Genomic DNA, 12,496 nt, shown 5'->3' on the forward strand with positions numbered 1-12,496 from the left:
GAATCGTCGAAATTAGTGGTAGCGGGTCGCTATCATTTATGCCTCGTTATTAAGTTGCCAGTAATCCACACACAGTCGCTAGCCTCCGTCCTTCTTCGGCACGAAGAAAACAGGGCATCCGGCTGGCGATGTGGACTCCCGTATACGTCCTCTCTTCAAGTTCTCGTCCAAGTACTTCCGCAACACCTCACTCTACTTATCGTTAGTATGGTAGACCTTGAATAGTCGTAGCTTGGCTCCGTCCTTACGCTTGATCTCGTAATCGCTCGTGGTGGTAATCCTTCAAGGTGCTTGGTCTCGAAGACTGGGTGGTCCTGGTGCTCCTCCGGAATCCCTTCCTTCTTTTCCTGCTTTATATTATTGTAGTAGGCGTAGTTGTCTTGGCTGGCTGCCGCGGCTTCCACCAACGTTGTCAGCCCTACTTCTTTAATCGTGCCGCCTGCGTTAATATCGACGGAGTGCACCATAACTTCCAGTAACCCTGGGGGTGATGCTCCTCGCGGTGGTGCCGTAGGGGGTGTCTTTCCGACACTCTGCCTCTGCCGTGCTCCTAATCTTCCATCGATGGTTGAATCCTCCCGGGATTCCTCTCTCGGTTGTAGGTAGCCACCATCCCCTCCAATCGATATCTGGGTTGTAGTCCTCGTGCCATAGGTAGTCCAGAATCATATCCTTCTGCGACCCCATATCCACGATGTCGAACACGACCTGTATAGTCTCTCCTTCGACTGTAATATCCAAGGGTAGCGTTTCCCTTGTCACTCGTTGTGTCAGAAATGGCCCTTTAATGATGACCAATTCTTCCTTCTTTTTCCATGGTATCCGGACCTGAGATACGAACTTGGGTGAAATCAAGCTGACCTCTGCTCCTCCGTCAACTAATGCGAGTGCTTTCCACTGCTTCCAGTGCGCTGTGACGCGGAGTCGTCTGTCTTTTGTTTCTCCTTCCCCTGAGATGGCAGCGACCTCGCTGGCCATGATAGGGTCATCGTCCCCTACCTTCCGGTTCTTCCTGCGCCGGTGGAATCTTTTCCAGGATGAATCTAGGAGTTAGCGGGCCTCCTGGAAGACCCTGAGCCTTTTCCCAAGCGCTGTGCTGTTGCTAGAGCGTCCTCTCGTTCCGGATTGGCCAGCAATTCGAAATCTGTAAGCCACTGCTGCTGGGCTTCCTCCCACTTTCTATCTCTAGCTTGTTGTCTCGCCTTTCTTCTAGGCTCGTCTCTGCCATGTATCTTCCCAATCTGCGTGAAATTTCCGCATCTTTGCCCTAAGGTGGATTGCGCATTCCTCGCTGGGGGCAGGTTGCTCCAGGGCTTCGGCCCTGGGGTCCACCTATTTGGAAAAGGATAAGTAAAGGTTTTTGCTCTCCGGAGCTGTTTGTTTAAGTACTTAACAATATCATCAATTATTTTACGAATCCTCGCAGCCGTTCAACACCTTAGGAAGTAGTCGTTCAGCTCCTGGGCTGGGTGGTACCTATATAGATACTAGATACTCCGACGATAAGGACCAATGTTGTGTGGGTAGCCACAACTGGATCTACAGGAAGCTCAGACTAAGCTGGGCTGGTTTGTTTGGGTCTGCAGGATTTCTCGGTATTTTTTTCCATAGTTATTACAATACACATTCTATTACCAACACGTTATGATCCCTACCACGCTCAAATCGATCGATATCATATCGAATTAATAGATTTTTTTACCGAAATTAAGCCTTCTCCATACGCTACTAATCGTGCTAACTAAAATTTGGACTAAATTGACTATACGCTCCGACTTACCTGTTAAAATCGTTCTGGAGATAACAGGCGAGCCAAAATAATTGACCTGTATCGACTTCTGCTACCCGTATAAATACTTAAACTATATTAATTACCGTAACTAAAGTTTAGTTTAACTATTAACGTATTTAAAAAGCTCTCTTTACTTATTCAGGTAAGTTAAAAAGCTTTCTTATAACGAACCCCTATGATGACGAACCCCTATCCAAAACCTCTGAAAGGGATACTGGTTGAAGGCACTTCTGAATAATCTTGGTTCGGTACAGCTAAACAGTATACAACAATGGCTTGTCTCAATCACAATAGTCTAGATACCAACGATTGTGACTTGTATTGCATACTGCGGAACTGCCTATCTACACCAGCCAGTTCCTCCGTATATATAGACCTTGGGACCCCGAAGTGCTCACCCTGATATGGCCCCGATCACTCCTAGCACATTGCATCCTGCAGAGTGCTCATCGTGCTATGCCTTCGATCACCCCGAGCATCTTGCGTCCTGCAGAGTGCTCATGTGTCTTGGCGCCATAGCACTTCTGGCCAGCCCTAATTGGCTGTCTCCTGACTTCCCTAATAATTGACTGGGGATGTCCTGCGCCCCACATACTGTGCGACCTGCCGTTGGGTTAACTGTGACATATTGTTTTTTTCTCGCTTTTATTTATATTATTATATTAAATATATTTATTAACCTTTGTCACAGACCAACCATATAGCAAGGCAGAGTGGAGACTGCAGCAGGCCGTGAGGACCAATTAAGTAAGATATAACGGCGGGGCTGCATGGCAACGGGGCGCTCACCTCTTAGCAGAGGTGAACCGGATCACTAGGCTCACCAGGTGAGCGTGGTGAGCCAGGTACGGAGGTACCTAAAGAATTGAGGTCTATGTATACGGAGGAACTGGCTGGTGTAGATAGACGGTTCTGCAGTATGTAATATAAGTAACATTCGTTGATATCTAGACTATTGTGATTGAGAAAAGCCATTTGTTATACACTGTTTAGCTGTACCGAACCAAGATTTTTCAGAAGTGCCTTCAACCAGTATTCCTTTCAGAGGTTCTGGATAGGGGTTCGTCACACCGCTAATTAAATAACAAAATGGTAAAAAATAATTACCCGCTACCGTTATTTTTTTTCAATTACGGAGTTCATTAGTTACGGTATAATATTTTATACATTTAAATATATCTATCAAGTACGTTTATATATAAATTAAAGAAGGGGATAAATGAAAAATGAAGTTTTATATGCTTTACAATTATTTCGAATATTTTATCATGTTATTCGGGTTAATTAATATATCTATAACGTTTCAATTCTTTATTAATTATATTATTCGGAAATATCTCAATAAAATAATAATAGATCATTTCGGTCATATTTTTATTTATTTATATATTTTAAAAAAGTATGAGTTATACATATATAAAATACTTAACGCGCTATATAGAGCCCGACTTTTAACTAATAAAGAGAAAACTAAGTTTTACATCCCACGAAACCTCCAAAGCAATACAGAAGCAACCCTGCTCTCTTCTTCAAGCAGCTGTCTGGCACGTTCTTGTTGACTCTCTTCTCCCAACAAAGCCGCTGACCTTCGAGTTCTGTAGTCTCGAAGGCAAGACTGCTATCAAACACGGATATAAATGCAAGCTTGAAGCAGTATTCCTCACAGCTTCTTGTTCCCCTTTCGCCCAGTAGCCAAGAGGCTGTTTTCGCGGTTGTCCAACTGCGCAAAGAACTCGAAGCATTCTTACATCCAGCAACCTTTACCAGCGATGATAAGGAGCTTGAAACAATCTTCCGAGATGCCATCTCCCTCCAGGCCAGTCTCGCCCTCCAGACAGCCTGGTAGTACTGCGCCTATCCTGCCCATTATCATGACCGCCCACCACACCAAGGGATAACCTTTGACGACACCACCATGGCAGGACGCCACCGTACCGCCAAATCCCACGCAAACCGCGTCACGTTGACCATCTCCCCCGCTCTGATAAAGCGAGGTGACTCCCGGGGCGATGACTTGAGCACGGAAAAAGTGGTTTGCCAGAGTGAAGTTATCCGCGAACACTCAACTAGACAGTATATTCACAAGAATATCGCTTCTGCGTTCAAGTTGGGTGGTATCAGTCGGTTAGCCAAGTGGATGATGTCAGTGTTTCAGCCAAAGGGGCAACGGGAACATAAGAGTGGCGAGGGTATTGTAAGGCGTTGGATTACTGGGTTGATGGGAAGGAAGGGAACATCGAATGGGAAAAAAGAAGAGGAGGGGGAAGTGCAGTTGGTGAATACTTGAGTATTGAACCCATCATCCATTCAGTGGAAACAAAGATAGCAAGGCATCTACTTACCTCCATTTGGTGAAATGCTGCTGTTTCTCCTGGCTTTAGAAACCCACATGACAACATCTCGTAGACTCGTCAGCAAGAATCCCATAAATGGGACTACCGTGACGTCTACCCGACAGCGACATTCCCGAGGAAGAATATGTGTATGTAAGGGAAACTCAACGTCTTTGTGGCGCAGCCAGCTACCAGCAACTTGGGCTGACATTCCAACCACAAACCATCATCAACACACAATAGCCCGTGTGGCGCAATTGGTTAGCGCGTCAGACTTTTAATCTGAATGTTGCGAGTTCGAGTCTCGCCATGGGCGTTGTTGATGGAGATATTGTCTCCTGTTTTGTTGTCATCTTCTTTCTTTTGGCTTTGTTGATGGGTCATGTCTTATTTTTTTTTTGGCTATAGCCATCTCTGGTGTTGCGTGACGAGGTTGGTGTCCAGTGGAGTGATGCAGGAACAAAACGCTGATGGCAATGGGCACAACCTCCAGAAAGTCATGCTGTGGAGTACATACAGTAGTAGGTACTTACTTATTGCTACAAGTGTATGGTACAACAGAAGAATGGCTAAATCCGCTACTAGCTATTTACATGGTCCCTATCACACGCGGGCGCGCATGGTCCCATATATAAGCTTGTAGAGCCTCCATCCCAAGCATGGCTAAGGTAGAAGAAAAGCGATGCGCCCAAGCCAGAATCTAACCTGGCCTCTTCCATGATGCACATCACTCTGCCTTCTTCTTTCCTTTGTGCGTTGGCTTGCCTTGCCCGTTCGTGAGACCTTTGGGCAGTCAAGCTCTAATTTCATAACCACCCTTAAACCTTCATCCCATTCTCCAACACTTTCCTCCCGCGATCATCATATACTATCGAGCTGAACGCCTCAAAGTCTTCCCCTTCCGCATCCAAAAGCCCCACTTCATCCAGCACATCAGCCCCAAGCCTAGCATACAGTCCCTTCCCCGGCTTCGGCCACAATAACGTCAGTGGATCTTCCTCGTCCTCCTCCTCCTGCTGCCCAGCCGTCCGATCCTGGCTACCTCTCGCACTCCCATTGGACTGGACCTTTCTCATAAAATTAATCTGTTGTCAACACCCTCGTTAGCAAGCTCAACATATCATCTCAAGGAGAGTAAAAGCAAAGAACCCTGACAAAGGAAAAAAAAAGGATACCATACCCCTTGCCCAGTAGGATTAGCATTCGCCCTCGTAAACAAACCTTCTGTTGTACCCCCGGCAAACAGCCCCCTCGGCGCACCACTCGCGTCAACCCCCGTGTCCACCACCGGACTAGGGAAAATTGGCAAATCAGGATGAAGCTCCAAGCTCGCCATCAACAAACCAACAAGCTCCTGTGCTGGCAAGGTAGACAAGTACGCTCTCTTCTGCTGGACGCTCTTCCCAGCCCAGCTCTCCTTCTTTGGCGGCCCCCTGGGAACATGCTCTTGCTTCAGCTTCTTCGCATGACTGCCCTGTCTTTCCTTCTTGGCGGTACACTCCAAGCAGAACCAGTTCTTGCTCGTGTTCTTGACGATGTCATCTGACACGAACGGGTCGTGACAGTACTGATGCCAGCCCGCATCACACCCGTCGCAGAAAACAATCTGGTTGCTGCTCGGGGAGTGCATCCTGCTGCACTTCTTGCAGAGAGCCTGCTCAACAGTCCGCTTGCCGTAGTGGACTCGTTTCTTGGTGGCCGCTTCCATGGCTGCTGGGTTGTAGGCGTCGGGCTTCTGAACCTGCCTGCCAGATTTGGTCATGGTGGCGGTTGGGGTGCTGTCACCACCACCGCCGGCTGAGAAGGGGCCATTGCCGGTGCTGGCGGTGGTAGGGGTTTCTACTTCAGAATCCGAGTCGGAGATGCCGCTGTTATCTGCTGACTGGCCTTTGAGGCGCTGGCGATGTTTGTTACTATGGCCGGTGGCCCGACTGTTGGGTTTGCCTTTGGCTTTCTTGACTTTGCTATCGGAGGAGAGGACCTTTGGGGCAGTAGAGGACTTGGTAGGGGTATTCTTGGAGGAGCCGGTAAGGCCAGCGGTGACTTTACGGATGGCGCTCATGCCGGAAGTGCTCTTGTTGGATGGCGGGATAGCTAGTGAGGGCGCTGGCAATGGCACAGAGGGAGCTCTCATGGAGAGTGGTGCGGTGGCAGGCATTTGCATGGACATCTGGGATGATGTGTTCATGCTCATGACCAGTCTTCTCTTGACATCCTCGTATGTGGCTGAGGGGATGCTCGCCGTGATAGACGGTGAGCGAGAGGCCTGCGAAAGGGCTGCTCCGAGATTACTAGGCTCTCCTTTCAGTCGCTTGAGAATCATCTGAGTAGCCGCTGAGAACTGGGGGATGTATGCTGCCGAGGGACCGGTGCTGGGAGCACGCGGTGTCAACCCAATCGCCAGGGATGGAGTGGTCTTGGGGGCATCTTTCGGCGCGTCGACAGTCCCTTCTTTTGGCTTCTCTGAACTAGACATGATGATGACCTGTGGTGACACCTGTTTTGTTAGAGATTAGTCGAAAGAGTCAGGTTGCAACCTTAAGCCGAAAGTAGCCCAGAAAACGAGTTGTGCATAAATAAATGTATAACTGAAAACAGATGCCTCCCTTGTATCGTCTGCAGTGTTGGAAGGTGTTCTTGGTGATATTCCGATTATTTCGTTGTGAAGGTGTCGGTTAGCAGAGTCGCAACAAGATGCTTGGAATAATTCACTGAATGGTCTGATGATGGAAGTCGCGGTGCTGGAACTTGGTGGTCCGTTCTTCTGAGGCACGTGGCTGTCACGTGCATTACCCTAACCCGCGAGGCCATCATGAACTTTTACACGCCTCCTGATTTAACAAGCCGGACATCACGAGTTGTTCAAAGAAATCTATGAGAAAACTATATGAATGGGTGGCTCATGTCGTCTCTATCTAACCACACCACTTTCTCGCAGTGCTTGGATTTGGTTGTCATCCATACCAAGATGCTCTCTCAAGATCTCATTGGTATTTTGTCCGAGAGTCGGTGGTGGTGTTCGTACTCTCGGCTTACTGTGGGAGTATTTGATCGGTGTGTTGACCAGCTTGATGGGACCGCAATCCCCATGTTCCACTTCTACCACCATATTCCTTGCCTGTGTATGCTCATGGGTCAACGTGGTCAGGACATCATTGACAGCAGCATAAGGCATGCCCTTGCCCTCAAAGATATCAAGCCACTCCTGTGTTGTTTTTGTTACCGTGATTTTCTCAATCTCGGCTTCTAGCTCATTCCGGTGTGCTACCCTGGAAGCATTGATCTTATACCTTTCTTCTTCCTTCCACTCTGGACGACCAAGGCCATCGCAAAGAATTCCGAACAAACGATCATTTCCACCACCAAAGAGGATATCACCATCTTTTGTCTCAAAGGACTTGTAAGGGACAATAGAGGCTAGCAGAGGTCAGAAGAAGATACTACAATGGTTTGAACATGTAAAACTTACGATGAGCTGTGCCCCATCGGCCGGTATCCTTCTCCCCACTGATTAAGCTGCTGCTGGCAATATTTGTCAAAGTTGCAGTCTGACAGTCACTCAGTGCAGCGTCAATATGCTGGCCTTTTCCAGTTTTGGCTCGGGCGAGCAGTGCAGCCATAATGCTGTTGCTTGTGTACAGGCCTGTTGTCAGGTCTGTTACTGCAACACCAACCTTGACTGGAGGGCCGTCTCTGGCGCCAGTGATATGCATCAGACCAAATTCGGCTTCTACCATCACATCGTAGCCGGCACGCTTGGAGTAAGGCCCGTTTTGGCCATATCCTGTGATGGAGGCATAGATAAGAGCTGGGTTGATCTTGTGGATGGTTTCAAAGTCCAGTCCATACTTCTTGAGCGCTCCTGGTATGTAATTCTCGACGAGAATATCACACTTGGCAGCTAGCTTATGAAGGATTTCGATCCCGGCTGGGTCTTGAAATGACAGGGCCAGGGACTTCTTGTTGCGGTTAACCTAAAGACAAATCAGCCTTCAATTCTCCTGAGCGGCATCCTGATCCAAAGACCTACCCCGAGAAAGTAGGCAGACTCCCCAGGCCCTTCAAGAGCTGAGCCAGACTTGTAGCTTGCATATGGAGGTCCCCAAGCCCTGGTGTCATCGCCTCTGACCGGATGCTCAATTTTGATTACTTCTGCTCTCAACTGGTGTTAGTCCGGGTTTTCCAATTCGGAAGCGGGCAGTACTTACCCGAGGTCACCCAGGATTTGTGTACAGTAGGGCTACAAGAAACACATATGAATAAGTCTCATGCTTTGACGCCTTGAGCTTGGAGGAGTCTTACACCGGCGAGAACTCTGGTCATATCCAACACACGGTATCCCTTGAGTGGAAGAGTGACGTCTCCCGAAGCTGCCGAGCCGGAGAACGTTCGGAAGGCTCCCGGGCCGGGTCCGAAACGCCGGCCCGTTCCGCGGAGCTGCAGGAGAGCACGGGGGACGCCAAGTATGCGGCTCATTTTGAGAATTGAACAACTGAGGGATTCGATTTGTCGAGAAATGCAAACAAGACAACTTCCACAATGTGTGGTCGATGGAAAGGTCCATAAGGACTATTATCCCTGGTGCTGGCAGCACTGGTGCCACTGGCGGGGCTGAAGAACCCCCGCAGCAAGCCGGAACTGCACTGAGCTCTGCAGCAACACGATCATGAATGACAGTTGACCGAGGGTAAAGCCAGAACCTCGGTATTTGACTCATGAACTCTCCAATACATGACAGAGACTCCATTTCATACTCCAAAAAATCATGGTCTTAAAAGAGGGCAGCAGTGACATCTGCATAACACAGCGGGAACAAGGACATGGACTTGAAGCAAGGAAGCTGTGGGACGGTCCAAGTGGGGCGGTAATTCCTCGGCAAGCAACCCCACCATGGATCCCGTCAGGTCCCTAGTGACCCTCTGCGCTGCGTAACCATGAACGGGACTGTTGGGGCCCGCTAAAACACCAGGCCAACCCAGCAATTCAGTGACAGCTGTTCGCGCAGTAAACCAGTAAGTCCAACAGATGCGTGTTTATCATTCAATACCCCGTCGCTGTGATAACTAGCTGCCCAATCACGACAACCCTCGTCCCTGAGCCCCCCTTGCGTGCCCGACGCCTAGCTCCTGAAGTTCAACGCCCGAAACTGACACCTTGACTGGAACCGCTGCCTTACCCGTCGAAGACCTTACGGCTCCCTTGCATGTCTTCCCATAATCAAGGAGAGAGCTCCCATGCCCAAGATGACGGGATAGCCACAGGCGACCTGCCAACGGCCGGTCAAAGTGCTGATCAGGGCGCTGCATCGAATGAACCTTCAACCCCAGCCCCGGCAAGCGCTGCCGTGGAAGAGGACCTTCTAGACTTGGGTAATCAGGACTCCCAAGAAACTGGGGACGGCACGGTGGAATCATCGACTCTCAGGCAGGACAAGGGAAAGCAGTCGTCGTCTCTTGACGATTCGAATGACCTGATGTCATCTATCGCTACGCTAAAGCCGGCTACTTCGCCAACTACCACGACTGCCACCCAGTATCTCACCATCGAATCCCGGACATACAAAGACCCTACCCCGCCGACGCCGGCCCCTTCTCAACCTCCTTCCCGAGCACCCTCGACGGCAGCAACTTCACGCTCAAGACATGGATCTTCAGAACCATCACCTACTAGGTCTGATGTTGGTTACGACGAGAAACGATATACCAGCGAAGATGAACAAGAAAGCGGGTCAAGATCAGAAATTCAGAGCATCATGGAACAGTTCAGCGAGGAAGGCGGGGGTCCAGGGGTAGAAGAGGTCATGAGTCCACGGCTGGAGATGGCATCGCCTCTTCTTGGAAGCCCAATGTCTCACCCACCACGGAAATCAAGCTTGGAGCCTCTCACTCCTAGTCTTGCTCAGCAGTTACAAGAAGGTATACAGGGTCTACGCATGTCAGGGTCGTCACCGTCAGACACACGCGGGAAGGACAAGGAAGACTTTGGACCGCCTGTTCCGCCAAAGGATGATTCAATGTACCCCGCCAGTCCAGGGCGTTCGCAGGATGATCTTCGAGGCAACGTGGATTCGCCAATGTCGCCGAGTACTCTCCATCGCCCTCCACCCCCAGAGCCCGAACCTGAACCGACATTGCCATTTGATTTCCACCGATTCTTGGAACAGTTGCGCAATAAGAAAGCCGATCCTGTTGCCAGATATTTAAAGTCTTTCTTGTCCGAGTTTGGAAAACGGCAATGGATGGTACATGAGCAGGTCAAGATAATTAGTGATTTCCTCACATTTATCGCCAACAAGATGGGCCAGTGCGAGGTCTGGCGCGACGTGTCCGATGCCGAATTTGACAACGCCCGCGAAGGCATGGAGAAACTTGTCATGAACCGCCTTTACAGCCAGACCTTTTCGCCCGCGATTCCACCGCCACAGCCAATTCCAGGAGCGAAGCCAAGGAGACGTGGCGGGGAGCGCCCGATGGGCCCTGGACGGCGGGGACAGCACCAGGAGGATGTTGAGCGTGACGAGATTCTTGCTCAAAAGATCAACATCTATAGTTGGGTACGAGAAGACCACTTGGATATTCCACCTGTTAATGAAAGTGGCAAGCGGTTCTTGAAGCTCGCTCAGCAAGAGTTGTTGAAGATCAAGTCGTACCGGGCGCCGAGGGACAAGATCATTTGTGTATTGAACTGCTGCAAAGTCATATTCGGTATGTTTGTTTGTGCTGGATTGTCTCGATCTTTGCTGATACCACACAGGCTTGCTAAAACACGCAAAATCCGACTCCTCGGCTGACTCGTTTATGCCCATGTTAATCTACGTTGTCCTTCACGCAAATCCCGAGCATCTTGTTTCCAATGTCCAGTACATCCTAAGGTTCCGCAATCAAGAAAAGCTTGGTGGCGAAGCCGGGTACTATCTTTCTTCGTTGATGGGAGCTATTCAGTTCATTGAGAACATGGACCGGACGACATTAACTATTACTGACGAGGAATTCGAACAAAACGTCGAGGCTGCTGTGTCTGCCATCGCCGAGAGGCACCGTGCCGAGTCTCCACCACCTCCTCCGCCTCAGTCTGAGAAGTCTTCAGCATTGAAAGCACCGTCTGCGGGTCGTGTTTCAGCTGACACGGACGCGTCTCTTCGTCCAGATACCCCACGTCGTTCTATGTCGTCGAACGAAGGCCGTGATAGCGGTGAATACAGCGGGAATGATGAAAAGGCGGCCATCACCGGCCTTCTCCGGACGATTCAAAGACCACTCAGTACCATAGGCCGCATCTTCTCGGACGAGCCCTCGTCTTCGGAACCCAGTACGAGCATTGCCTCTCCAGCTCGGACGCCTATGCCAGAGAGACCTGATGGTGATGCCCGTCGGCAAAGGCTGTCTGCCGAGGAGGCAGCTGCTCGGCAAGCCAGTGCCGAGACAGCTGAGGCTCAGCGGCTACACCGAGCAGAACATGCCAATATCGTCGAGACGCTGGCTGGCATGTTTCCAGATCTTGACAAAGACATCATCAGCGATGTCGTTTACCAAAAGGAGGGAAGGTAAGGATCTCCCAGCCCACCACCCAGGCTTTACTGTGAAACTGACATCGTTCTCAGGGTTGGGCTGGCGGTTGATGCCTGCCTTGCTTTATCGTCATGATTGGAGGGTAAAGGACTTTCAGGAAATTCAGCGTTACAGTCACACGAAGGAGGACTCGGTCGTCCTATTTTTCAATTATCCTCATTTTTTCCTTGTGAGCGAGCATAAGACGGGGAGGTTACTTATTCACACAATTTATGCATTTGGTGGTTAGACGCCAGGGTGGGTGGCTGACAGAAAGTACGGTAGTAATATCTAAACCCGGCCGATATTGATTAATTTTTAAACACACTGAGCAGTCTGCCGTTTATTTGAGTGACTTGGTGTCGTAATGCAACAGAGAGCTGTAAGATGGTGGAAAGAGTGAATAGTGAGTGCATTGTGTAGGCTAGGTCCGCCGCAAAATTCCATCAAGCAACAAGCTGCGTGGCGCAGCGGAAGCGCGCCGGGCTCATAACCCGGAGGTCACTCGATCGAAACGAGTCGCAGCTAGCTTGTTCCTTTTTTTTTGCACTTTTTGCTCTTTGACCCTGGAAGTCATCCTCGACTCTAGTTTGCATCATTTCGCAGTTTTTCTCTCGCTTCATCTTCGTTGCAGCAGTCGAACAAGGACTTCCAAATTCGTCGACCTTTTTTTTCTTGATGTTGGAGCGCAGCAGGTGTTCTCACTGCTGACTCATCCACCCACCTACCCACCGGAATCTTTATCTCCACACCGCGATGTCACCCACCGGCCTTCAACTTCTTGTCTTTTCCACCACACGACTTGCTTTTTTTTAATCACACAA

General features: G+C 49.7%; 3 protein-coding genes and 2 non-coding genes across 5 annotated transcripts; 3 read left to right on the forward strand and 2 right to left on the reverse strand.

The window, feature by feature from the left end:
* Positions 1-4,367: 4,367 nt before the first annotated feature.
* Positions 4,368-4,441, forward strand: QC763_0099170. Its single transcript has one exon. It is a non-coding gene; the product is annotated as a tRNA-Lys (tRNA).
* A 205-nt stretch (positions 4,442-4,646) lies between these two features.
* QC763_608930 (uncharacterized protein) lies at positions 4,647-6,849 on the reverse strand. Its single transcript, XM_062914713.1, has 2 exons — positions 5,306-6,849; positions 4,647-5,210 (listed from the first exon to the last, which is right to left on the reverse strand). Exons 1-2 carry the CDS (start codon positions 6,599-6,601, stop codon positions 4,944-4,946), a joined length of 1,563 nt encoding a protein of 520 aa, XP_062763465.1. The 5' UTR covers positions 6,602-6,849; the 3' UTR covers positions 4,647-4,943.
* Positions 6,850-6,913: 64 nt separating this feature from the next.
* Positions 6,914-8,982, reverse strand: QC763_608940 (uncharacterized protein). The gene is made up of 5 exons (XM_062914714.1): positions 8,428-8,982; positions 8,334-8,365; positions 8,156-8,282; positions 7,595-8,099; positions 6,914-7,542 (listed from the first exon to the last, which is right to left on the reverse strand). The coding sequence occupies exons 1-5, from the start codon at positions 8,599-8,601 to the stop codon at positions 7,037-7,039; spliced, it is 1,344 nt and encodes a 447-aa protein (XP_062763466.1). The 5' UTR covers positions 8,602-8,982; the 3' UTR covers positions 6,914-7,036.
* A 63-nt stretch (positions 8,983-9,045) lies between these two features.
* Positions 9,046-12,050, forward strand: QC763_608950 (uncharacterized protein). Its single transcript, XM_062914715.1, has 3 exons — positions 9,046-10,829; positions 10,879-11,668; positions 11,726-12,050. Exons 1-3 carry the CDS (start codon positions 9,329-9,331, stop codon positions 11,766-11,768), a joined length of 2,334 nt encoding a protein of 777 aa, XP_062763467.1. The 5' UTR covers positions 9,046-9,328; the 3' UTR covers positions 11,769-12,050.
* Positions 12,051-12,128: 78 nt separating this feature from the next.
* Positions 12,129-12,200, forward strand: QC763_0099210. Its single transcript has one exon. It is a non-coding gene; the product is annotated as a tRNA-Met (tRNA).
* The last annotated feature ends 296 nt before the right edge of the window (positions 12,201-12,496 follow it).

This window comes from Podospora pseudopauciseta, chromosome 6, assembly GCF_035222475.1.
Source record: "Podospora pseudopauciseta strain CBS 411.78 chromosome 6, whole genome shotgun sequence".
NCBI classification, from domain to species: domain Eukaryota; kingdom Fungi; phylum Ascomycota; class Sordariomycetes; order Sordariales; family Podosporaceae; genus Podospora; species Podospora pseudopauciseta.

Excerpts from the sequence above, each read along its gene's own strand:
- QC763_608940 (XM_062914714.1), bottom strand. The coding sequence starts at position 8,601 with ATGAGCCGCATACTTGGCGTCCCCCGTGCTCTCCTGCAGCTCCGCGGA. Across the intron at positions 8,100-8,155 it reads AGTCTGCCTACTTTCTCGGG|GTTAACCGCAACAAGAAGTC; the intron begins GTAGGTCTTTGG and ends ATTTGTCTTTAG. Across the intron at positions 7,543-7,594 it reads CCGATGGGGCACAGCTCATC|CCTCTATTGTCCCTTACAAG; the intron begins GTAAGTTTTACA and ends GACCTCTGCTAG.
- QC763_608930 (XM_062914713.1), bottom strand. The coding sequence starts at position 6,601 with ATGTCTAGTTCAGAGAAGCCAAAAGAAGGGACTGTCGACGCGCCGAAA. Across the intron at positions 5,211-5,305 it reads CTAATCCTACTGGGCAAGGG|ATTAATTTTATGAGAAAGGT; the intron begins GTATGGTATCCT and ends TGTTGACAACAG.
- QC763_608950 (XM_062914715.1), top strand. The coding sequence starts at position 9,329 with ATGTCTTCCCATAATCAAGGAGAGAGCTCCCATGCCCAAGATGACGGG. Across the intron at positions 10,830-10,878 it reads CTGCTGCAAAGTCATATTCG|GCTTGCTAAAACACGCAAAA; the intron begins GTATGTTTGTTT and ends GATACCACACAG. Across the intron at positions 11,669-11,725 it reads GTTTACCAAAAGGAGGGAAG|GGTTGGGCTGGCGGTTGATG; the intron begins GTAAGGATCTCC and ends CATCGTTCTCAG.